The 26,892-nt window shown below is 41.8% G+C and overlaps 1 protein-coding gene across 5 annotated transcripts in view; it reads right to left on the reverse strand.

Moving 5' to 3' along the window:
* jarid2b (jumonji, AT rich interactive domain 2b) overlaps window positions 1-26,892 on the reverse strand; it is a 414,508-nt gene that overhangs the window by 100,750 nt on the left and 286,866 nt on the right. For all 5 annotated transcript variants that reach the window (XM_041183795.1, XM_041183794.1, XM_041183797.1 and 2 more), the window contains one exon: window positions 10,609-10,788. In XM_041183795.1, the coding sequence (XP_041039729.1) occupies window positions 10,609-10,788 (180 nt within the window). The remainder of the gene's footprint in view (window positions 1-10,608; window positions 10,789-26,892) is intronic.

Below are 26,892 nucleotides of genomic sequence, written 5' to 3' on the forward strand. Positions count from 1 at the left end.
GATGCTGCTGATGGCCTACAGTGCCTCATGGATGCCCTGTTTTGGCTTGCTAGGTCTGTTCGAAATTTATCCCATTTAGCACGGTGGTAGTGCTAGACAACACAACGGAGGATATCCTCAATGTAAAGGTGGGACCTCATCTCCACAATGACTGTGCAGTGGTCACTCCTACCATAACTGTCATGGACAGATGCATCTGTAGCAGGCAGGTTGGTGAGGATGAGGTCAAGTTGGTTCCCTTCACCACCTGCCACAGACCCAGTCTAGCAACTATGTCCTTTAGGACTTGGCCAGTAGTGGTGCTACCAAGCCATTCTTGGCGATGGGCATTTAAATCCCCTATCCAGAGTATATTCTGCTTCCACTGTGGTATTCAACATGGAGGAGCACTGATTCATCAGCTGTCGGAGGGTGGTACATGGTAAATCAGCAGCAGGTTTTCTTGCCCATGGTTAATCTGATGCCATGAGGCTCATAGATCATTGTTGTTTCCAGTGCTTAGGTCTGTCCGGTTTCACTCCTTCTTTAAGGCTTTGTAGCAGTTTGATACAACTGAGTGGCTTGTTAGGCCATTTCAGAGAGCATTTAAGAGTCATGCTATATTCATTGAAAAGTTAAAATGACTATGTCCATTGCTGAAGCGCTCCTTGACAGAGATCTGACTTTGAGTGCCTTGCAACAGTTAACAAAGATTAGTTTGCTAACTAAGGTTAACAAAGAAAAGTTGGAAATAGATTTACGAGGAGGTGCTAAGAAAGCAGAAATTGTTGAGATGTTGACTCAACATCTGAACCCTGAGGAAGACGACTAATCCAGATAAAACACAGATTAAGTTAAACAGGATTCAGCTGTAAATAAAGCAACCTGAATTAGAATTCCAAAGATGAAAAAGAGAGAGGGGGAAAGGGCTGCTGTTGGTGCAGTCAGCAGAGAATGGTCGAAGAGATACATCCCACAGCCATCTAAGAAATCAGGGAGATTTATCCTGGCATGGCCAGAGGGAAGAATCATCATCAGAGCAGGCTTTACTGGTGGTAGTGGATTTGGAAACTCTCCGAAATGAGGGAAGTGCCTGGAGACGGTCAATAAAAGTTACAATTTGGCAAAACAAGAAAAGGTGAACTCATTGGAAGCTGGGTGTGGCTATGAACTTCAATTCTATAGGACTGTAATTCTGTGGTGAGTGTGACATAATGTATAACGATAGCATGGGATTTTCAGTTGTTTTAAAAGTAAAAGGGGAAGTTCTATCTTATAGTTTAAAGTATAAGCTGCCTAGTCAACGTTGCTTTGAATTCATTAGTAAAAGTTTTAAAATTTGAAATCTTGTCAGGTGGTCCTTTCAGTCAGTCACTGGAAGTTCAAATATCTTTTTGAAGTTATCTGACACTACAGATATCATAACAAAAGAAATAGCACTGGAAAAATTAATGGGACTAGGTGGTAACAAATCCTCTGGGCCTGACAACCCACATTCTACAGTTATAAAAAGAGGTAGCTGCAGAGATAATGGATGCATTCGTTTTGATCTTCTAGAATTCCTTATACTCTAGAACAGTTCCAAAGAATTGGCAGGCAGTGAACACAATACCATTATTTAAGAAAGGGGGAATGAAAATGGAGGATTATACGCTAGCTAGCTTATCAATAACAGACAAAATGCTAGAATCTGTTATTAGAGACACAGTAACAGGGCACTCAGGAAATTATAACACGATTGGACAGTGTCAACATGGACTTATGAAAGGGAAATTATGCTTGACAAATCTGTTATCAATCTTACTAGTTATATGCACAAAAAATTTTAAGTGGGAAACCATGGATGCAGAGTACTTTGATTTTCAAAAAGCATTTGACAGGTGGCACATGAGTACACAAACTTAGGACTCAAGGGATTGGCAGTAATATATTGGCATGGATTGTGGATTGGTTAATATACAGAAAACAGAGTAGGAATAAATGGAATATTTTCAGGTTGGCAGGCTGTAACTAGTGGGGTACCGCAAGGGTCAGTACTTAGGGCTCAGCTATTTACCATCTATATTAATGACTTCAATGAGGTGACAGAGTGACATATCTAAATTTGCTGATGATACAAAGTGGGAAAGTAAGCAGCGAGGTGGATGCAAAGAAGCTGCTGAGGAATATGGACAGGTTGACTGACTGGGTAAGAATATGGCAGATGGCATACAGTTGGTGAAGTGTGAAGTTGTCCACTTTGGTAGAAAAAAGCAGAATATCTTTTGAATGGTGAGACTGGGAAATGTTTGCATTCAGAGGGACTTGGGTGTCTTTGTACGTGAGCCACAGAAGTTACATGCAGTTACGTAAGCAATTAGAAAAGCAAATGGTATGGATTGGGCTACAAGAGTATAGAAGTCTTACAACAGATAAGCAGGGTAAACAGGTAAACAGATAAACAGGTAACAGATAAACAGGTAATGCCATACCTAGAGTAGTGTGCGCAGTTTTGGTCTCTTTACAACAGGGAGGGCATACTTCTGCAAGAGGGAGTGTAACAAAGGTTCACTAGATTGGTTCCTGCAGTAATTGCCCTAGGAGAGATTGAGTAAACTAGGCCTATGTTCCCTGGAGTTGAGAAGAATGAGAGGTGATCTAAATTAAACACACAACATTTTTTTAAGGGGCTCTGCAAGATAGATACTAAGAAAAAGTTTCCCCTGGCTGAGGAATCTAGAACATATGGTCAGTCTCAGAATAAGAGGTCAGCCATTTAGGACGGAGATAAGGAGAAATTTCTTCACTCAAAGGGCATTGGAATTCTCTACCTCAGGCAGCTGTGTATGCTCAGTTGTTGAGTATATTCAAGGAACTGGTGGATAGTGTTTTGTTTACCAAAGGAATTGAAGGATATGGAGGTGGCATATCTCCATATCCTGCAAGAGTTCCTCAAGGCAGTGTCCTCAGCGCAACCACCTTCAGCTGCTTCATCAATGACCTTCCTTCCATCATAAAGGTCAGAAGTAGGAAAGTTCACTGATGATTGCATGATGTTCAGCACCATTCGCGACTCCTCACATACTGAAGCAGTCCACGTCCAAATGCAGCAAGACCGGGACAATGTCCAGGCTTGGGCTGACAAGTGGCAATTAACATTCATGCCATAAAGTATCAGGCAATGGCCATCTCCAACAAGAGAGAATCAACCATTGCCCCTTAATGGTCAATGGCATTACCATCACTGAATCCCCCACTATCAACATCTTGGGGGTTGCCATTGACCAGAAACTGAAGTGGACCAGCCATTTAATACTGTGGCTACAAGAGCAGGTCAGAGGCTAGGAATCGCGCGATGAGTAACTCACGTCCTGGCTCCCCAAAGCCTGTCCACCATCTATAAGGCACAAGTCAGGAATGTGATGGAATACACCCCACTTGCCTGGATGAGCAGCTCCCACAACACAAGAAGTTTGACACCATCCAGGACAAAGCAATCCGCTTGACTGGCACCACATCCACAAATTTTTACTCCCTCCACCACCAACACACAGTGGCAGCATGTGTACCATCTACAAGAAGCGCTGCAGGAATTCACCAAGGCTTCTTCAACAGCACCTTCCAAACCCACGACCACTACCATCTATAAGGGCAAGGGCAGCAGAAAAATATTGCCATTCCTTCACTGTCGCTGGGTCAAAATCCTGGAACTCCCTAGAATAAATAGGGAGAAACTGTTTCCAATGGCAGAAGGGTAGATAACCAGAGTACACAGGTTTAAAATAAATTGACAAAAAAGCAAAGGTGACATGAGAAAAAACATATGCCTGAAAGGGTGGTTCATTCTATGAAAACCATTGATGCACACCACAGGTATAACTAACCTTTGAGTTTGGCCAAGTTCAAATAATAATGATGTGCAAGTTCTTCTTTTTAGAAAAGACAAAAACTAATAGTGACAAGTGTGCAATGCTATTTTCAGTTGCCTTCAGACAAAAAGCATTTCCCTCCTTCATGATACAGCTGATGTATGATTGACCCCACATACTGAAGTGTTTTTGTTCGAGGTTACTTCATTTTTGTCCCCTCTGGGTCATCCAGTATCTCCAGCTCAAATATCCACTGGCAATGCTAGTTTTAGTAGCCACGGAATGAAATACGTTATCATAAAAAGCCCATTACGGACATGAATTCAAAACAATTTCCCCTGCTGAAAATTCTCCTCACAGGCCTGTACTTTCCTCTGCTTCAACTATCTTTCCAACTTTCCTTTAAAACATGCAACAGTCTCACCTCAGCTACTACTAAATGTGGTAAACCTTTCCCCAGTCTCAAGTTTCTCCTAGCCCTTCTGGTCACCCACAGTATGACTTATAAATAGATGGTGCTGCATTACTGACTACCAACCAGAGGCAGAAGTGGTCTTGAATAATGTGCGAGATGGAACAACTCTCAGGAGCTTGGGGAAACTAGTATTGGGTAATAAAACATTCTTTGCACAGCCAACTAGGGTCCTGCCCTTCACTGTTCCCTTCAACGCTGTCCTTTCTGCCCACAGAGAAGCGCATAAGTGGAAATAGCTGTTCAGTCTGCAATGAAGCCTCCTTATCCAACTTGTTACACTCCTCCCTATAATTTCCCCCACTTTACTTCCCTCACCCCAGAATTGCCTGGCTGCTATAGGTTTCCTACCCAGCCCAGCATAGCTGACTGATAAGCTTAGCAGAGGTGAAACAGAAGCTACAATTCACTTTAACTGAGGGATAGCTTTCCAATGTACACAGTGCCATTCAGAGTTACAATTTTATTCATTGACTATTTTGTAGCTGAACTGCAGTTTTATTTTTGGGAGGTAGAACCACATTAAGGTGGCCACATTCATTTTCTTGGCAATTATATGGTCATCTGATGCCCGACAGTCTGTTCTAGCTCTCCAGTTAAGTTCAGCTGACAGCACACAGACTAGCAACTAAACCTAAAATCTGCCTGGTGGGTTGGTACCATGCTGTCATGACATTTCCCCACTGAGTCACAGGCAATTAATAGAAATTGCTACCTCTCTAATGTCTGCCTGAGCTGCAAAGAGTTTGCATTAGAAAGTCAGCCTCCTTTTGGTACAATATATTCAGACAGTAAATGCCACAGACTCTATGTGATCAGCTAATTGCTCCTTTCGAAGCCTTTGGTTTTATTGGAGAAACAAAAGTATTCATTACAAAGTTGTTTTGCATTTTCAGAATCAAACTAAAGCTCAAAATGAACAACTCAAAAACGTGATCAGAGAGAAAAATAGCACAAGTGTGTATTAGCACAGGGACAGTGTCAGCACTTGTTACATTTACTGCTTAATGACAGCATCCTGTGTTTTATCCCATTTCTAAACAGAATCCTTTCATCACTAGGAGCCAAATCAATCCAACTCCTCACCTCTCCCCCAGCAATAGATGTGAAGTTGAACAGGCAAAACAAAAAAGCCATTTTTAAAAATAAACTGTTCTTGCAACATGGGTATTATTGGCAAGAATGCCATTTATTTCCCAACCTGGCTTTGAGAAATTGCTGGACCCTCCACTTAACTGTAGACAGCATAGTGAAGGTAAAGTAGGGAGTTCCAGGATTTTGATCCAGTGACAGTGAAATGATACATGCCCATGTTGGGATGATGTGTGACTTGGAGGTCTTGGTATTACCATTTGCCTGCTTTTCTTTTCCTTCTAGATGGATGAAGGTCATGGGTGGGGGAAATGCTGAAGTACATTCTGTCTATAGTATATCACTACCATACTGTGACTAGTGTAAACAGGACGGATGTTTAGGTTAACAGCTGAAAAGCCAATGTTTTGTCTTTATTGTGCTGAGTTTAAGAGTTGTTGCTGCTGAATGCATCCAGGCAAAAGGAGGGCATGTCATTCCACTTCTAACTTATGTTTTACATGGTGGGTAGGAAGATCTTGGGTAAGTCAGGAGGCAAATCACTCACCGTAGAATACCCAGCTTGATCTGCTTTTGTAGCCACAGTATTTATGTGGCTGCTCCAGACAAATTTCTGGTCAATGGTGACACCAACCCCCCACCCAGGATGTTGATGGTGGGGAACCTGATGACGTGTTTTGATTCATATGGTTAGAGAAGCAGTTATTGTTTGATGTTGAGGTTAACTATCCATTCAGCAGCTTCAGCTGATGCAATATGAATGGTTATGATGCCACCATCGCTCAGAGTAGAAATTCAGATTATGGCAATGGTCTGACTTGGATGGCCTCAGTCACAATTTGAGCTGCTCCTTATGTTCCACTTCTGGAGCAGATGATCACATCTTCCCTGGTCCGTCCTCAAGCGGTTGAGGGTTGTCCAAATTTTCTGTGGAAGGTTGAAACCTGGGACTTCACCCCTCAGGTCAGTTTCCATTGTTGTGGTTGGTGATATTTGCAGGAAACCAGGTGTTGCTTCAAAGGGCAGGTCCGTTATCAGTTCATGGGGTGCGGAGTGCTTTCCAGTAGGGACTGCGGGATTTCAAACAAGTGCGTGAATTTTTTTTTGAGGTCTTGTGTCAATGGGACTGCTGCATTAGCTGTCAGCCAAGGTTTACTTTGAGGAGGATGTTTTCCCTTCGGACATCAAGTGGTTCAGTGTGTGCTAACAAAGCCACTCGAGCTGCGTTGGTCTCAATGTACCATAAATAATCCTGAAGACTTCCTGGAGGTGGATATCTACTGTTTGTGTGCTCGCTTCTGAGTTTGAGTAGTACTCTGCTATTGAGGGTCTATGTTTCCAGAAGCCTACTTCAGAAAATGGAGACTTCAACAAAACACTATCAAGGCTGTCATTTCAGCCTTTCACTGAACAGCTCAAAGACCAGGAAAGAACTTTATGTTCAGCTCTGTGGCCGACCCGCAACCAAACTCACCCACAACCTAACACCAAAATATCTTGGCATCTCTCTTGACTGAACATTGACCTACTGGCAACACTTCCAGAACACTGGAGCCAAGGTCAATTTGAGACCAAAACTCATATAGAAATTGGCAGGTACACTTGGGGCAGCAGAACCAACGCACTCCATACTGCTTCACTCATCCTGGTCTAACTTAATGATAATACTATTTAATGCCAAAGGGAGGTAGTTAGGTTCTCATTAGTCAGAGATGGTTGTTGTCTAGCACACGCAGACATGTCGTTGATCAACTTCAATGAAGACACAAGTGGATCTTGACTTCTCTCTCATCACTGGATCAAAAAGAGAACCAAATTTGATGCCACTTGTTGGTGCACACATTCCTCCTAAATTGTCAATCTTCTTCTGGGTTTCATTGACTAAGCATCCAAAATGAAAATGTCAGTAATGCCAGCAACAGTTCCTTCTGAGACGAAGGTTTAATTACATTGTCAGTGTAGCCTCTCTGTTGATGCAGATGCAAAGCACAGAAACATTTTCCATTCCAGCATTGTCCCTTTTAACAGGCAACAGCATTGGAGGTCACTTACAATGCATTGTTAATACATGCCCCAAACCATGGACTAAAGCTTACTGTATTCCTGTCCACATTCTCATTCACACTTCACTTAAGTGACCTTATTTCCCTGCATTACAGTTCTCACTCTTCATATCAACTCCCCCACCCAGATCCAGCACTTCATCCCAATTATGCTGCAAGATCTTGCCACGCATGAGATTGCTACAATTAATAAAAGGTCCTCTCTCACTACTTCCTTGCTTCCCTTCACATCACTGTTGCCCTGCCAGTCTCCCACCATTCTATCAGCATGGTAATCCAACTCTCTTCCAACACCCTTTCAAATACTGAACTATTTCATCACTGGCCCTCCATGACATCACTGATGCTGTTTCCAGCTCAACAACACTGCAACATCTTTACCACCCTCATCACCTTCAAACTCCCCACTGTTTTCTTTCATTACTGTAACTCCCTCCATGTAACCTCCCCAACACATATTCACAGCTATCCCACTGATCTTACCATTTCGTGTGCTCTCACTACTCCCCTCGTATTGATCACAGATAGGGCCCGTCTCTGATCATTTCCTTGTATCACTCTCCTCCCAGATTCCCCTTCTACATCCCAGACCTACCACCTTCCATTGCCTGAAAACACCTCTCCCTCACTTCACCTACAACTACACTTTCAAAATCTCAACTGTCTAGCTTTTGGCTTTCCATCCACACTATTTCGGCAGCTCCTCCACCCTCATGGCTACCTTTGATGCCTTAGACCCTGTTGAAGCCATTAGTTTCTTACCCCGGTTGCTGCCCCAGTATAGCTCCCATCTCTACTCCCTTAAGTCTAAGGGATGCAGGCTTGAAAGAGTATTGTACAGGGCCTTGGTGAGACCACACTTGGAATATTGTGCGCAGTTTTGGTCTCTTTACCTGAGGAAGGATGTACTTGCTTTAGAGGGAGTGCAGCGAATGTTTACCTGACTGATTCCTGGGATGGTGGGACTGACATATGAGGAGTGATTGAGTCGGTTAGGATTATATTCACTGGAGCTCAGAAGAATGAGGGGGGGGGGGCGGATCTCATAGAAAGCTATAAAATTTTAACAGGACTAGACAGGGAGATGTAGAAAGGATGTTCCCGATGGTGGGGGAGTCCAGAACCAGGGGTCACAGTCTAAGAACATGGGGTAGGTGAGATGAGGAGAAATTTCTTCACCCAGAGAGTGGTGAGCCTGTGGAATTCGTTACCACAGAAAATAGTTGAGACCAAAACATTGTATATTTTCAAGGAGTTAGATATAGCTCTTGGGGCCAAAGGGATCAAAGGGTATGGGGAGAAAGTGGGAGCAGGCTATTGAGTTGGATGATCAGCCATGACCATAATGAATGGCTTGGCAGGCTCGAAGGGCCGAATGCCTACTCCTGCTCCTAGTTTCAATGTTTCTAATATGCTGGGCAACTGGTTTAGCCTTTCACCACCAGATCTGGTTGGACCACACAAAGCACTATTGCTCTCGACTGCTAAAACTGCTCACAATTCTGCAAATATAGACTACGGTAGGAGCTATCCATAAGTCACCTTCCTTTTACTATTCTATTCTCCTAAAAAGTACTGCAAAATGTAGAAATTATTTGTATACACAAAAGTGTTACACGCCAATACCTTTGTACATTTGTGAAGATGATGGATGATCCTTCATTGGTGCAGTGTGTGAAGAGTTTCCTATGCTGCAACACACAGTAATGCAATCTCCCAACACATTTAGCTGTCAGCCAAGTCACACTATAGCAATACCTCATTGGTTAAAAAGTATTTGGCCAGATCTCAAACAGTACATTATATCAATGACCTACTGTATTCAAAGAGTACTTTCTTTAAACATTGAATTTCTGTTCTTGATCAGTTACAAATTAAGCACAGGAGGGGGAATACTATGCAGTTCCCTAGTTCATTAAAAGCACCAGGGCAAGTGCACAGAGAGAGAAAGCAGAGCGAGAAGAGACAGAAAGAGAGAGAATGTGATAAAGAGAGAGATTGTCTTACGAGGAGAAATTAGGGAGACTAGGTCTGTGTTCCCTAGAGTTTCGAAGAATGATGGGTGACTTCATTGAAATTTACAAAATTCTTACAGGGCATGACAGGGTAAACGTAGATAAGATTTTGCCCTGGTGGTAAGTCTAAAGCGAGGGGACATAATCTCAGAATAAGGGGCAGGCCATTTAAGACTGAGATGAGGAGGAACTTCTTCACTCAGAGGGTGGTGAATCTTTTGAATTCTCTACCCCAGAGGGCTGTAGAAGCTCAATCACTGAACATGTTCAAAACAGAAATCAATAGATTTCTGGGGCTCATGACATCAAGCGATATGGAGTTAGCACGGGAAAGTGGAGGTAGATGATCAGCCATGATCTAATTGAATGACGAAGCAGGCTCGATGGGCTGAATGGCCTACTCCTGTTCCTATGTGCCTATATGGAGGAGGACTAAATAGCTGCTATTTAAAGAAAGTTAAAAATCTTGACCAATTCAGAACAAGTTAGAGCTTGGTACATTAAGGAAACATATAAACAATGCAATTGCCTTGCTAAAAACATTTATTTGCAGGAGTGTTGCATATACACTGCCAAATAATGTAAGACAGATTGACCATGGAAGATCCTGTGGTTCAAAAACTTTCTTCAACAGAGAGTATTCCATGGTCTCTTCCCTCTTGCCCAAAAAGATGAAAAGTGGCACTTATTTATGTTGGAGGCCAAGGCAGAGAGAGAAGGGTGATCAAGGACAGAATAAAATGAAACAGAAATCAAATTAAATGACTGAATTATCATGGTTGAATCACTACTAAACCTATACTAATTCCTAATTCAGTACTCTAAGTTAAACACTGTGACTGGCTATCTAGGAACAAGCATGCTCTACCTCAATCTACCTCAACCAGATATTTAGACAGTACAAACATACTCTATATTGCCTAGCTCTGTAAAAATGAACTGGCACTTACAATTGCAGCTTTTCACATTAATGCACATCAGCTTCTTTTGGTGGGTGGGGAGAGTTACCCTTTGTGAATTAAATCTAAGTTTGAAGACATGCCTTTGAAGGTTCCATTAACTGCATATTACATTGGCAGTCAACCTTCTATCAAAGTTAGCCTGCAGTTATTAGTTTCAATAGTTATAAATGAACCTACCATGACCATTGAGGACTTGTTTACCCTGTGGTTTTCCTTTCCTAGGTGTTGAATGGCATGAAGATGAAGCATTGTTTGTAAGTGTTTTGACATCTTCACACTCATCATCCTCTTCTACTTCATCAATGTCATCCTGGGAACTTCCAAAATACATCATGTTGTTCGGCAGAGCAGGAGAGCCTAAGTACATTTAAAACAAAAAAACGTTTTATTGTCGCCTCCTGCATAGTTCATATCAAATGACACCCAATGAACTATCACCATGTTTGATGTTACATTACCCATTTGGAGATGAATTCTCCAAACAGTGCATTTATGTACAATCAAAAGTGAAAACATTGACACCCAACTCAAAACATTGCCGGCCAAGCAAAACAAATTATATTAGATTAAAAGAATATGAATATATATAAATAAATAAATAAAATCAGGTCCAATGATGCACCAAAAAGCCAATTTTGCTACAAGGGTGAAAGATTTATGCCAGAGTTTTGGAATTAAAATGCCACGAATTCACCACTTTTTTCTACAAAAGGCATATTCTGTAAACTTGCACCCCCCATTAAATAGCAAAGGATCATAACAATAAGGAACATTTTCAATTGGGAAGGGGGCTTCACAAATAATAAAGGCCAAGGTTAGGATTCATAGAATCTAAGATGAAATAATGACGCAGACACGTAAAACAGGATTATGAACACAAAATAAAAGGTCACTAAAAATGAAAACTGCTCAGATTGGAAAAGAAGGATTAAGCAGAGCAGCTCTGTGATTGCTCTTTGGAACTTTTGTTTTCAAAGCAAATACAATGACAGAGTATAGCATGGTGGTTACACCAAAACAGAAAACAGAGGGAGAATACAACCAAATTTTCAAAAAAATTTGGATCTTCAAATGTGAGAGCAGATGCAATTCATGTTTATAAGAATGAAGTGTGGGATCACTGGACCAAAACAGAAGTTTCTTAAATGGCTGCTTTCCTGGAATGAGAAAGGATTGAGGAATATGGTGAGAAGTTAGTTAAGTAGGGTTGATCTGAAGAAAATAAACTGACTTGTTGAGCAAAATAGCCTTTCCCCAAAAATTGTGGTTTGGACTTCAAAAAACTTGCATTTATATAGCACCTTTAACATAGTAAAAGATCCAAAGGCACTTGAAAGAAGTTTTATGTGTATGGAAGAATAGTTGTTGTGTCACTGGACTAATGGTCCAGAGACAAGATCCCATCACGGCATATGGGAATTTAAATTCAGCTAATCAAATAAAGTCTTGAATAAAAAGCTATCAGTAATAGCTATTGTTCTAAATCCATGTGGTTCACTGATGTCATTTAAGGAAGGGAATCTGCCGGTCTGACCTACAAATAATTCCAGACTCACAGCAATGTGGTCGACTCTTAACCCCACTCAGAAATGGCTGAACAAGCCATTCAGTTGTATCAAACCTACCTCAAAAAAAGGGAGAATAATATTAGATCACCCCCGGCATCAACCCAAATCCCAGACATGGCTAAAATGCATCACAATGAACCCTGAAAAGTCATCCTCAATATCATCTGGGAGCTGTGCCAAAATTGGAAGAACACTTCCAGAGACAAGTGAAACAACAGCCTGACAGTCTTACAAATGTAATCATATTTTTTGGTCAATGCCCCAGACTCCTCCATCAGCATCCCTGGGTACTTCTTGCACCACTGCCACAATAGAGCTGATGACACAGTAGCATACAGTCAGTGGGAGTGGCCCTGGGAATCCTCAACGTTTTAGTCAAGGCTCAATGAAGTCTCATGACTTAGGTCAAATATGTGGGCAAGAAACCCTCAAGTTGATTATAACTTATTGCCCTCCCTCAGCTGCTGCATCAGTGCTGCTCCATGTTGGAAGAAGCACGAAACATAGCAAGGCACAGAATGGATCAGGTGAGGTCTTAAATGTTCATCACCAAGAATGGTTCAGTAGGACCCCTACTGATTGAACTGGCCAAGTCCTGGGCGACACAGCTGCCACACTGGGCCTATGGCAGGTGATGAGAGAACTAACAGGAGGGAAAAATGTACTTGACCTCATCATCACTAATCTACCTACCATGTTCTTGACAGTACTGATAGGACTGACCACTGCAGTGTCCTTTTGGAGATGAGGCCCTGCCTTCACATCAAGGGCACCCTCCATCAAAGGCCCACCTGAGCCCTTCTGTGCCTTGCGATGTTTAGTGCTTCTTCCAACATGGAGCAGCAATGATTCAGCAGCTGAAGGGGTGCAATAAGCTATCTTAAGGGTTTCTTGCCAACATATTTGACCTAAGTCATGAGACTTCATGGAGCCTGGGCTAAAGTGTTGAGGACTCCCAGGGCCACTCCCCTGAATGTATGCTATTGTGTCATCAGCTCTATTGTGGCAGTGGTGCAGGAAGTACCCAGGGATGCTGTTGGAGGAGTCTGGGACATTGACCAAAATATATGATTACATTTGTAAGACTGTCAGGCTATTGTCTCTGGAAGTGTTCTTCCAATTTTGGCACAGTCCCCAGATGATATTGAGGACGACTTTTAAGAGTTCATTGTGATGTACCCTCCATTTAGTGGCACACCCTACTAAATGGGATGGATCCAGAACACATCTAGCAGCTTAAAACTGGGCATTTATGTTGTGCTATGGCCATTAGCAGCAGAACTGCATTCAAGGTCAATCTCCAATCTCATGGCCCAGCATATCCAGGTTCAATGAGAGATAGAGAGAACATGCCCATAGCTAAAATGAAATGCCGGCCTGTACATCATAGGATTACTTGCATGTCAGTGACAGCAGCATGTTATTGACAGAACTAAGCGATCCCACAACCCATGGATCAGATCTAAGCTCCGCAGTCTTGCCAAGACTAGTCATGAATGGTAGCGGACAATTAAACAACTAATGAGAAGATGAGGCTCCACACAAATCGCTACCCTCAATGGTGGCAGGCCCTGAACATGAGTGCAAAAGACAAGGGTGAATCATTTTCCAAGCATTTGTAGCTGGAAGTGTCATACGGACGATCAATCTCAGCCTCCTCCATAGGCCCACCACCCCCATCACAGATGCCAATCTTCAGCCAATTTGATTCACTTCACATTGTATTAAGAAATGGCTGGGTTCACTGGATATGGCAAAGGCTGTGTGTTCCAACAACCTCCCATCTGTGGCGTTGAAGACTTGTGCTTCTGAACTAGCAACCCTTTCCGTCTAGTATGGTATGCCCTTTCCAAAGGAAGGAGGAAAATTTTAATCCGGGCCCATCTGCCCCATCTGTCTACTCTCAATCATCAGTAAAATGGTGGAAGGTGTCAGAGTTATCAAGCAGCAATGCTCAATCTGGGTTCTACCAAGACCACCATTATTACAGCATTGGTCCAATAGGCAAAGGAGCTAAATTCCAGAGGTGTGATAAGAGTGACTGCCCTTGACATCAAGGCAGCATTTTACTGAGTGCAGCATCAAGGTGCATTTATAAAAATGAAATCAGTGGGAATCAGAGCGACACATTCCACTGGCTGGAGTCATACCGAACACAAAGAGAGATGGTTATGATTGTTGGAGGCCCATCATGTTAGCCCCAGGTTATTGCTGCAGGTGTTCCTCAGGGTAGTGTCCCAGGCCCAATCATCTTCAACTGCTTTAATGATCTTCCTCCATTAAAAGGCCAGAAGTGGGTACATTGAAGATTACACAACATTGATTTGCAACTCTTAATTTACTGAAATGCCCACATGCAGTAAGACATGGACAGCACTCAGGCTTTTATTGATAACTGACAACAAAACTGCATGACAACTGCTAGGCAACAAGCACCTCCAATGTCACAACCAGCTAACCATCTGCCTGGGGTAGTGCAGCTACAACACCTCAACACCCTCCTGGACAAAGCAGCCCACTTGATTGGCACCCCATCCATCACCATTAAACTCCAACACTTGCCACCATCTGCAAGATGCATTGCAACAACTTAACAGGGTCTCTCAAACCTCGATCTCTACAACCCAAAAGACAAGGGCAGGAAGTTCAGAGAAACACTACCAACTGCAAGCTCCCATCCATGTCACTTGTCACCCTGACTTGGAAATATATCACCATTCCTTTGTCATCATTGGGTCAAAACCCTGGAACTTCCTACCTAACAGCACTATGGATGTACCTTCAGCACATAGGCTCCAATGGTTCAATAAGCAGCTCACTACCACCTGTTCAAGGGCAATTAGGTGATGAGCCTAACTAGTGATGCCCACTTCCCATGAACGAATACTAAAACAGGAGCGTTAACAAAACTAAGCCACGCAAGAAGATATTAGTGCAGATGACCAAATGTTTGGCCAAAGTCGTAGGTTTTAAGGAGGAGTGAGGTGTAGGGAGGACAACATGTAGAGGGAGTGAATTCCATAGCTGAGCGCCCAAGCAGCTGAAGGCACAACAAACCAAGAGCAGAGCAAAAAACATCAGGGATGTACAATAGGCCAGAATTGGAGTAGCATGGCAATCTTGGAGACTTCATTGTTAATTTCACAAAATCATGATGAATAAAATTAGATAAAATTCCCATTCTCTCCCCTTAAACTAAACCAAGAACATCCAGCAATTACTTTTTTCTTTGAGGGGGGTGGGAGGAGACAGGATTTATTTTCAACATAAATTACTTTATGAAGAAATCTATCCAGGAAAGGCTGTTAAAAATAATTTTGAGCTACCCTGTAGAATTCTGAAGATTTAATTTGTTTCATCTCCCTGTACACAACCATCATTGCAAGCAGAAAGCTGCTCAACCATGGCCCTTAAGTGCTCAGGATTTCCATAGGAAATCGCACAAATACACGTTCTCGCACCTAGACTGAGAGGCACCCGAGCCAGGAAACTTCATGATCGGTATTGTACAAAGTACTGAGTCTGTCTGACAAGCATTCAGAGCTAGAATAGATGCTGAGCTTCTAATAATTGCAGCTGACTAACTGTTGCTCAGCAGGCAGGCAGGAAGGGAAGCCAAATAAATTAAACTTCAAAATATCCTACAAGATCAGCTGATCTTTTGCTATTAGTTTTGGAGGGGAAGAGGACTTTGGAGAGAGTTAATGAGCAATTATTTTCGCGTTAGCAATATTCCCTCCCATATGTCCTGTAGCTTGAACCTTTAAATGGGATACAAATAAAATTACAAAATTTACAGAAAGGGCATCAAAAGCCAAATACACACCCCTTTCAAATAGATGATGGTTAATTTGTAAATATGCAACAAAAATGGCTTTATTGCTCCATAAAAATCAAAGGGAAATCACCATAAAGGCTTGTACTTTGCAACAATTTATGAATCGGAGTTTGTACACTGTCTGGACTGTTCTGATTAGTCGGTTTACCTTCATTCCAGAGGGTTTCTATCAAATGGATCAAAAATTGTTACATTCAGTACACTTAGTATCTTAATGTTACAATAAGAGGTGCAACTGTAGATGGGTTGATTTGGTAGGCAGTGCCTTGGTTTACTTATCAGCACTATTTTTGACTGGGACAGAGGTGAGAACAGTAAGTCCCCGTTTTAAGTCATTCTGCTTTAACATCAGTTAATGGGGTCGGAATTCGCATTTAGCACTGGATGTTCTGTTTTAATGTCATTTCACGCCAGGTCTTACATACGGTCACATTACCCAATCGGTGCCATTTTGGAGCGACTCGCCCTCTCGCCAACCCTCCCTGTCCCCACCAACACCCCCTGACCTTGTCGCCAGCCCTCCCTCTTGCTGCCTTACCTCTGCAACTCCAAGTTGCTCTTGCCACCCCTCTCACGTGCCCTCGCTCACATCAACCAGTATTTCAGGCAGATACTAAAGTACAGTATTCCACAAAAGGGAAAACAAATGGACTCAATAATACTCCTAAAACATCACAAATAGCTTCCAACACTACAATGCCCCTATAACTAACGCTAGCATGTTGTTGCCTTCCAAATGCTCCCTCTGAACACAAGTTTTCAAGGACAAAAAAAAAAATCAATAATTATACTGCCAGGCATTTTTTATAGTTCATTTGGACATGCAAGGGTGGCACAGGATCACTGGAAATCATGGGTGTGCTGCCCATAATTTTCTCCAAGGTACATTCCCTGTGGATTGCAGGCTCACAAAATCACTCCTTAGTGTTAACATTTCAAAAATCAACCATTGCACTCATTGGATTTTGCTTGCCCAAAATCAGCAGCCTATACTTATAATGGGCATCATTTTTTTTTTATTCATTCACAGGATGTGGGCTTCGCTGGCTAGGCCAGCGTTTATTGCCCATCCCTAGTTGCCCTTAAGGTGGTGGAGGTGAGCTGCCTTCTTGAACCGCTGCAGTCCATGTGGTGTAGGTACACCCACAGTGCTGTTAGGAAGGGAGTTCCAGGATTTTGACCCAGCGACAGTGAAAGAACAGCGATATATTTCCAAGTCAGGATGGTAAGTGGCTTGGAGGGGAACTTCCAGGTGGTGGCATTCCCATCTATTTGCTGCCCTTGTCCTTTTAGGTGGTAGTGGTCGTGGGTTTGGAAAGTGCTGTCTAAGTAGTCTTCGTGAATTCCTGCAGTGCATCTTGCAGATGGTACACACTGCTGCTACTGTGTGTTGCTGGTGGAGGGATTGAATGTTTCTGGGTGTGGTGCCAATCAAGTAGGCTGCTTTCTCCATTACACTGCGTTGTCCAGCTATCCATAATATCTAGCCTCTCTCATGAATACCCAGCCGATGCCTATTTCAATTAAAAAGGACACTAACACTGCTAGGCATTGCCCAATCCTCACTCAATTTGCTCACTGGACAGCAATGCATAGCATGATTCCTGGTTCATTTTTTCATTCTAGCTCAATGGTCCTGAATCTAATTGAGGACTTTGAAATATACCTACTAACTGCAGACCACTGTTGTCCCAATGCGTTAAGACACATGGCTAATTGGGCACCCAGATGTGGGTAATTGCATTCCTGATCAGCATTTAAAAGAATAATAGACACCAATGGACATATGATCTCCGTACTCATTTGCATGACTTTTACCTGTGTTTTTTTGTGCATATTAATAAAGTAGTAAGATGAAAAGGAGAGTCAAGCTTTTGATTGATGCGAGTGATTTACTTGCTTGATTACTGAATAATGGTAGATGTTAAGTAAACACACGATATGTAAGCTGTTTTCCACTAAAACTAATGCATGTGGCTAAAATAGTCTTGTTATAGCCACATCTGTGACTTGTCAATGATTTTTACTGGAAAAAACTGCTGTGGAGTAGTCACTTTCAATGTCAAGACAAAGTGGAGAAGCAATTAAAAAAGCAAAGAGAATGTGGGTTATATAGCCAGAAGAGTGGAGTACAAGTTTATAAAGAAATTATGCTGAGGCTTTATAATGCACTGATTAATCAGGCTTGGATTTCCGCCACCACAATTCAAAAGGGACATAAATGCATGTAGAGGATGCAAAGAACAACAAATGCAAAAGGGGGAAAAATTAGAAATTAACTAAAGGGCCTTACTGAAATAACTAAAGTGCTTTAATTATTAAAAATAATTAATGCCGATTTCTAAAAATAAGTTACCATAGAAACTTAGTGCAGAATGGGGGCATTCAACACATTGTGCCTGCTACATTTCCTATGATGGTGCTAGTTTTTCAACTGGCACTAATTATAATTCTTTGCTCTTTTTCCAAACCCAGTTTATAGATAAGTCAGCCCAGAAGAGGTAAATTTAAATAGGTTTACCAGTGGGAAAAGATGATAAGTGCATCAAATAACCTGATCAGAATTTAGTTGGATATTAGACTAGGTGAAGTTGGCCCTCTAGTACCTAACTCAATAGAGTGAATGGCCTTTCTGCTTTTCCTGCCTTGGATAACACCACTTTAATACTTCAATAAAATGAGGGTTGACATGATGCACAAGTTTTATTGTGGCACAATACAATCTTTGGCACTGTGTTGTCTAATATGGATTCAGTTCTGCAGCCACTTCTGTTCACCATGTGTATCAATCATTTAAATATAGGCCCAGAAAAAGCAGTGTTGATATTTGCAGATGATATCAAAATTCTTTGAAGTACTGAAGGGAGCAGTAAAGGGATATAGGAGAGGATGAGCAAAAGTTGCAAATGTAATTCAATATTGATAAGTATGAAATGATAACATTTTTACCAAAACGTTTCTACTCCAAATGGAAGTCAGCTCGATGCTGTAGAACAGCAGAGGATATGGGAGTACAGGTTCACAGGCCATTAAACGCACAATCAGGTCTATAAGGCTGTGCAAAAAACACCATTGGAATTATAGCTAAGATGAACCTGTATAAAATTTAAGCCTCAATTACAGTACCCTGTGTAGCCCTGGGCTCCACACAATAGGAAGGATATTGAGTTTTTAGAAATGGCACAAGATTCATGAGGATGCTTTTTGGTATAAGGAAACACAAATATGAGGAAAGATTTGTATATTAGAACTTTTTATTAGAATATTGCATAATAACAAATGATACAAAATAGTGCTTACAGTTATGAAAGAATAGAATAGAAGCAAATTTGCTTCCACTAATTAGGGGGTCTGGAACGAGGGACCAATAGATATATTAAATGTAAGAAATTTTGAAGAGGAAAATCAAAACATCTTTAGACAAAGATAAGACTGTAGAATTCACCTCAATGGTTAGTAAGGCAAAAACTGTGTCAACATTAGAGATTAAATTGGATTGGATTGATGGATGAAGGAAAAGACAACAAAGGGATAAGTGACATGGGAAATGGGTAGGCAAATATGAATAGAACTATTTGTTCACGTGGAGGTTATACACCAACATACATAGGTTGGGCCAGATGCTATGTTGCGACTTCTACGTTTTCCTGGTATTTTTATATATAACAATGCTGATGATGGCACTTGCGATGCCATGGCATACAAGGCTTTGGGCCTAGTGCTGGAAAATGGGATTAGAATAGTTTGGTACTTGTTTGACCGGTGCAGACTTGATGGGCCAAAGGGTCTTTTTCTGTCCTGTAGACCTCTATGACTCAATCAGTACAACCATGTATAACGTGTGCTAAATATTAGTAAAATCACGCTCTCTAGTCAATAAGTATATTTAAGTTCACCCAGTAAAGCATCTCTCAATTAGATTTGAGATGTAAATATCTCTCAAAAGCATATTCATAAGAGACAAAAATATTCACTGACAGAACATTCCTCACATGTTTTGTTCAACTACTTATCAGGGAGGTCCATGTGTAATACTCTGTACAACAGCACACCCACATTAATATGCATTTCCCATGTTCATAGCATCCTTGTAACACAAAGCATGTATCACCCTATAAATGTTTGGGTATTATCTGAGCCTGGGGACTGGAAACTTTTTTTTTTATGCACCATTTCTGCAGAACTCATTATAGATCTCAAAACAAAGACCGTATTCTTAAAGAAAAACTTAGATTGTGTGACAGGAATGAGTCAAACACTGCTGCAAATTAAATTAAATCTTACATTTCAAGGAATCTTGTCACTGAAGAACACATCCAACATTTTTTTTTGCAAACAACGAGCTTTTTATCAGGTGCTCCATAAGATTTGGATATAGAAACTCTGCACAATTTATCCTATCAAATGTCCTTTACCTTGTGGCACTGTCCAGACTCCTCCTCTCCCCACTATTTGCATCTAATTTTCATGGCTAAGTAACACTTTCCACGAGCAGACATTTTCTTTGGTTCTTTACTATATCAAAGAATAGATTAGCATGCCCTGGTTTAATAATTAAGTTTGTGAACATGCTTTATTAATCACTGGAAATTACATGGGATGCTCACCACATTTTTGTGCCCGTTCTTAAACAGACCAATGCACACCACTGTAACTACTTGGTCAATTCCATTTACTGATTTAATAGATAGGAGCCAAATGATAGTTAAATACTGAAAGAGCACTATGTTTAATATGTTTCATACAGTCCATTAAGAACCTTTGGTCAGACTAATCAACAGCTTGTATTTATATAGCAACTTTAACTTAAAAATCATCCAAGGTGCTTCAGAAGCATTAGAAAACAAAATATGACAGTAAACCACATATTATGTCAGATGACCAAAAGCTTGGTCAAAAAGACGGGTCTTAAAAGGAGGAAAGCAAGGTAGAAAGGTCGAGAGGTTTCAGGAGGGAAATTCCAGAGCTGAGGGTTTAGGCTGCTGAAGGCAAGGCCACTAATGGTGATGCAATTAAAGATCAGAATGAAGCTGCAATTAAGTGGGTGTTGATATCTCAAGATGATTGAAGGGCTGGAGGAGGTTACAGAAATAGAGAGGGACAAGTCAATGGAGGGGTTTGAAAACAGGAATTGAGGTGCTGTTTAACGGGGGCCAATGTAGGTCAGTGAGCACAGGTGTGATGGGTGAACTAGATTTGGTGAGCGTTAGAACAGAGCCAGCAAGAGTTTTGGAGGACCTCAGGTTTATGGCAGATTGAATTTTTAAAAATTAATTCCTGGGATGTGGGTGTCACTGACTAGGCCAGCATTTATTGCCCACCCTTAATTGCCCTTGAGGAGATGGTGGTGAGCTGCCTTTGTGAACTGCTGCAGTCCATATGTGTAGGTAAACGCACGGTGCAGTTAAGGAGGGACTTCTAGGATTTTGACCCAGTAACAGCAAAGGAATAGCGATATATATCCAAATCAGGATGGTGGGTGACTTGGAGGGGAACTTCCAAGTGGTGCTCTGCCCATGCATCTGCTGCCCTTGCCCTTCTAGATAATAGAAATCATGGGTTTGGAAGGTGCTGTCTAAGGAACCTTGATGAGTTCCTACAGTGCATCTTGTAGATGGTACACACTGCTGCACTGTGCATCAGTGGAGGGAGTGAATGTCTGTGGATAGGGTGCCAATCAAAAGGGCTGTTCTATGCTGAATGATGTCAAGCTTCTTGAGTGTTGTTGGAGCTGCACTCATCCAGGCAAGTGGGGAGTATTCCATCACACTCCAGACTTGGGCCTTGTGGACGGTGGACAGGCTTTGAGAAGTCAGGAAATGAGTTACTCACCACAGGATTTCTCACCTCTGACCTGCTCTTGTAGCCACAGTATTTATATGGCTAGTCCAGTAGTTCAGTAACCCCCAGGATGTTGACAGTGGGGGATTCAGCAATGGTAATGCCATTGAATGTCAAGGCTCAATGGTTAGATTTTCTCTTGATGGAGATGGTCATTGCCTGGCACTTGTGTGGCACAAATGTTACTTGCCACTTATTAGCCCAAACCTGGATATTGTCCAGGTCTTGCTGCATTTGGATATGGACTACTTCAGTATCTGAAGAGTTGAGAATGGTGCTGAACACTGTGCACTGCTGACCTTATGATGGAAGGAAGGTCATTGATGAAGCAGCTGAAGATGGTTGGGCTTACGACACTAGCCTAAGAGACTCCTGCAGTGCTGCCCTGGAGCTGAGATGATTGACATCCAATAGCCACAATCTTTGTGCTAGGTATGGCTCCAACCAGCAGAGAGCTTTCCCTCAGAGTCCCATTGATTCCAGTTTTGCTAGGGATCCTTGGTGTCACACTCAGTCAAATGCTGCCTTGATGTCAAAGGAGTCACACTCATCTCACCTCTGGAGTTCAATGTGGGAGACCAGTCAGGAGTATGTTAGACTAATCAAGTCTGCAGGTAACAAAGGCATGGATGAGGGTTTCAGCAGCAGATGAACTGAGGGAATAGTAGAGGTGGAAATAGGCTGTCTTGATGAAGCTCATCTCAGGGTCAAACAAGATACAGAGATTGCAAATCATCTGGTTTGAGCTTCAAACAGTTGCCAGGGAAAGGGATAAAATCAACGGGCAAGGGCATGGTTGGGATCGAAAATGATGACTTCAGTCTTCTAAATACATAATTAAAGGTAATTTCTGCACATCCAGTACTGAATGTTGGGTAAGCTGCCTGATGATTTAGAAGACAGTGGAGGGGCCAAGAAAGGTGGTAGCGAGGTAGAGCTGGTTATAATCAGCACACATGTGAGAAAAGTATTTTCAGATTATATTACCAAGGGAGAGCATGTAGATGAGAAACAGGGGGAGGCCAAGGATAGGTCCTTGGGGGACACGAGAGGTAGCTATGCAGGAATGGGAACAGAAGCTATTTATGGCAATTTTCTGACTACAATTAGGCAGATAAGTGGAACCAGGCGAGTACAGTCCCACACAACTGGATGGCAGCAGAGAAACGTTAGAGGAGAATAGTGTGATCAAATATGTCAAAAACTGCAGACAGGTCAAGAAGGACAAGGAGGGATAGTTTACCTTTCTCACACAGTCACATAGGATGCAATTTGTTATCTTGCTATTTTGGTACTGTGAGACAGAAACCTCATTGGAAGGATTCAAATATAGAATTCCAGGTCAGATGGGCATAACATGGGAGGCAACATAGTCAAGGTCTTTGGAGAGGAAAGTGAAGTTGTAGATGGGGTGGAAGCTTACAAGAACAGAGGGGTCAAGGGATTTTTTTTTTGAGAGGGGTGATGGTGGTACATTTGAAAGGAAGAGAAACAGAACCCCAAGGAGAGAGGCAGATTTGAAGAATGAGAAATAGAGAAACTGAGGGGAAAGAACCATTATTGTCAGCCAACATGGGCACCAGGAAGAGAATTTGGCACAAAGATAAAGGCAAAATACTGCAGACACTGGAAATCTGAAACAAAAACAAAAAATGCTGGAAAAACTCAGCAGGTTTAACAGCATCTACGGAGAGAAAGAATTAATGTTTTGAGTCCATATGGTTCTTCTTCAGAGCTGAAGAGAAGTAAAAATGTGCTGAAATTTATACTGTTTAAGGGGGTGGAGCAGGTGAAACTAGACATAAGGCCAGTGATAGGTGAAGGCAAAGGAGAGATTGCCAAAGATGTCATAAACATAAGGTCAAAGGAGTGTTAATGGTGATGGTACAGGCTAAAGGGAGGTGCTGATGGTGGCATTAAGGATAGAAAGCAGAATGTGATAATAGACAAGGGTAAGCACTCTAGGAAGAACAACATGAACAAGTGTCAGATGGCCTTAATGGGTGTGGGGTGGGGGGAGGAGACCATGGTGTGAAAAAAGATTGAAAATAGTATAAAGGGGTAAAAGAATTTGACAGGTCAGTAGTTTACTGGGAATAGGGTTGAGAGCAAGTGAATCTCATGGGCATGTGCCTAGAGATAGTATGCAGGGAGATAGGAGACAAACGGGGTAAACCTTTGAGGGAGTTCTGCCCAGTGAGCTAGGGGGAGCAGGGAAATAACAGAGGCAGCTAATGGGATGGTCTCATACTTGGTGACATAGAAATTCATGCATTCTTTGCATTCATCACTGAAGGAGAGGATGGAGACAGCAGGATAAATAGTTTAAGGTGAGTTGCAGTAGAGAAAAAGGTGGTATTCCACCTTTGCATTCCAAGATAATCCTGGAATAGCGAGTAGTTTTTGAAGTTGAGGGAAGCCCATTTGATTAGCACCCCATCCACTGCCTTAAGCATTCACTCCCTCCACCACCAATACACAGTGGCAGTTGTGTGCACCATCTACAAGATGCACTGTAGCAACTCACTGAGGCTACTTCAACAGCGCTTTCCAAACCCCTGACCTCTACCACCTAGAAGGACAAGGGCAGTAGATGCAAGTCCTGCTCCAAACCAAATAACATTCTGACTTGGTATTATACTGCCGTTCCTTCAATGTCACTGGGTCAAAATCCTGGAACTCCTTTCTGAACAGCACTGTGGGTGCATCTACACCATGTGAACTTCAGCAGTTCAAGGCAGTGCTCACCATTACCTTTCCAAGAGCAATTAACGATGGGTAATAAGTGCTGACCTGCCAGTGACTCCTACATCCTGTGAAAGCTTAATTTTTTTTAAAAAGGGGCCCCGACAGCACTTTATGCGATCCAGTCAGATCTGGCAGTGAATCAGGTTTCCTACATACTATGTTGGTTGGGGCAGGGTGGTGCTTTTCTCTGGTGGGGGGGGTGCCGCAGAGGGAGAGATAAATTCCACCTCACTCGTTTGGACTTCTTGGCAGAACTAAACTTCAGCACTTAGACCTATGATTTATGCCATGGAACAAATTTTACCTTACAGTCATTTCTCTGAAGTAAACAGAATTAAATAGATCTTGCATTTTATGAGGCAAGTGTTAGTATTTGGATAGTGCTGCACCCTAATTAATTCCCCTAGATAGAGTCTCGAGTCTAAAAACATTCCCTTAATAGGTCAATATTTTGCATTGGTCAATACACATTGCAACAACAAAGAAATCCCATTTAAGACAAGCATGCCCCATTGAATGTGATGACTGAGTCTAATTGGATACCAACAGTTATAAACCATGACCTCCCTTACAGACCTCCCAGAGATACATGGCTGAAACCTTTTATTAAAGGAAAAATCTCTCTGAAAAGATAGACATTTTGCTCCTTCTCTCATGCCAGCCTGTGACAACAAATTCAGAGTGAGCTGACACTAATGGCATAGACACTTCTGAAATAACCAAAAGCATTGAAAGATTTTTTAAAAACTATTATCCTCCAGCTGCCCAACTTTGCTGGCTGTCATCATCAGCACCTTCCATTACTTCAACCAATGGGATTCTGGCCAAAGGTTGACTGAAAGCTGATGTGTTTTTGCCACCGTGGGTCTCTGTCATCTTGCCCTCACCCCAATTACTAATTTGCAATTCTTGCATACATCCTGCTCAATCCTTTCTCCAATCAACATAGAGAATAAACAACTTGCATTTATAAGATGCCTTTAATGTGGTGAACATCTCAAGGTGCTTCACAGGAATAAAATCTGACACTGTGCAACAGAAGTAGATATTAGGGCAGGTGACCAAAAGCTGGTCAAAGAGGTAGGTTTTAAGGAACATCTTAAAAGTAGGAGAAAGTGGTAGAGCAGTGCAGAGATTTCAGGAGGGAATGCCAGGGCTTCTGGCCTAGGCAGCTTAAAGCACGGCTGCCAAGTGTAGAGCAATCAAAGTCAGGGATATGCACAAGACCAGATTTAGAGGAACACAGATATCTTGGGCGATTTTGGGGCTACAGGAGGTTTAGAAAGATAGAAGGGCCAGGCCATGGAGGGATCTGAAAGCAAACATTTTTAAAATCACAGCATTGTCAGATCAGGAGACAACATAAATTTGCAAGCACAGGGCAAGTTCAGCACTGTAGGAATACAGTTCTACATAGACAGGGCATAAAATCATCTCAGCAAATCCACCAAAGTAAGTGCACACATTTTCAATAAGCTCTAGCAGATTTGGCACATGAACTTGGTTATGAGGAATGAGATGATTTATTTAAATGTAACTAATAATTTTGGCAGAAGAAAATCTTTCATTAATGAAACCCATTAGCAAATGTACCTTCTACTTGAGAATCTACATTCATTTCCTGCCATTGTATCCAATGAAAACTAATTTAGCACACAACCTGCTTCAAGATTCCATATTTTCAAATCAGAAGATTGAGCCAGATTTTCACAGTAAAATCAAATACATCACCACAGACAAAATTCTGATTGGATGAAGAAATAACTTTATGTTTGGAAACTCATACCGCAGTTGAGAGGTTAATGTCTCCAATAATATGGTGTAAGGAAGAGAAGAAAAAAGAAAACTTTAAAAAGGATGACAAGCAAGAAGGGTTCATGCAGTATCTTTTATGACATCCTGAAACACTTCACAACCGATAAATTCCTTTTGAAGAATCATCACTGTAGTTAAGTAGGGGATATATGTAAAATATTTGCATACAGCATATCAGATAAATGCCCATTTAATCTATTTTGGTGGTGTTGCTCAAGAAGCCACCAAAAACCGATCATCTTGATATAATTCACTTGAACAAGCAGATGGGACCTAAATTTAACATGTTACGCGAAAGGCAACACCTCTGGCAATATAGCACTCTCTCAGTATTGCAAATGTCAGCCAAGATTGTATGCTCAATTTCTGAATTGGGGTTTGAACCCAAACTTCTGGCTGAGAAGCAAGAAACAATGTTGCCGCATTGCAAATCACAAGCCTATTCTCTTCCTCTTCCCCCCAAATATTTCCCTACATTAAGCCAATGAAGTACCAAAGCTGTGGAGAAATGACAGATTTCAAACAATATTCTCTACCATTCCATTAAATCAGTAAACTCTAGAGCATGCCAAATTCATGTTTCTGTGCACTATAGAAATTCTGAACAGCGTAATAGATTTTCTCAAGAAAACACAGAGGAAATAAGGAGAA

The sequence above is a fragment of the Carcharodon carcharias genome, chromosome 3 (assembly GCF_017639515.1).
Source record: "Carcharodon carcharias isolate sCarCar2 chromosome 3, sCarCar2.pri, whole genome shotgun sequence".
NCBI lineage: Eukaryota > Metazoa > Chordata > Chondrichthyes > Lamniformes > Lamnidae > Carcharodon > Carcharodon carcharias.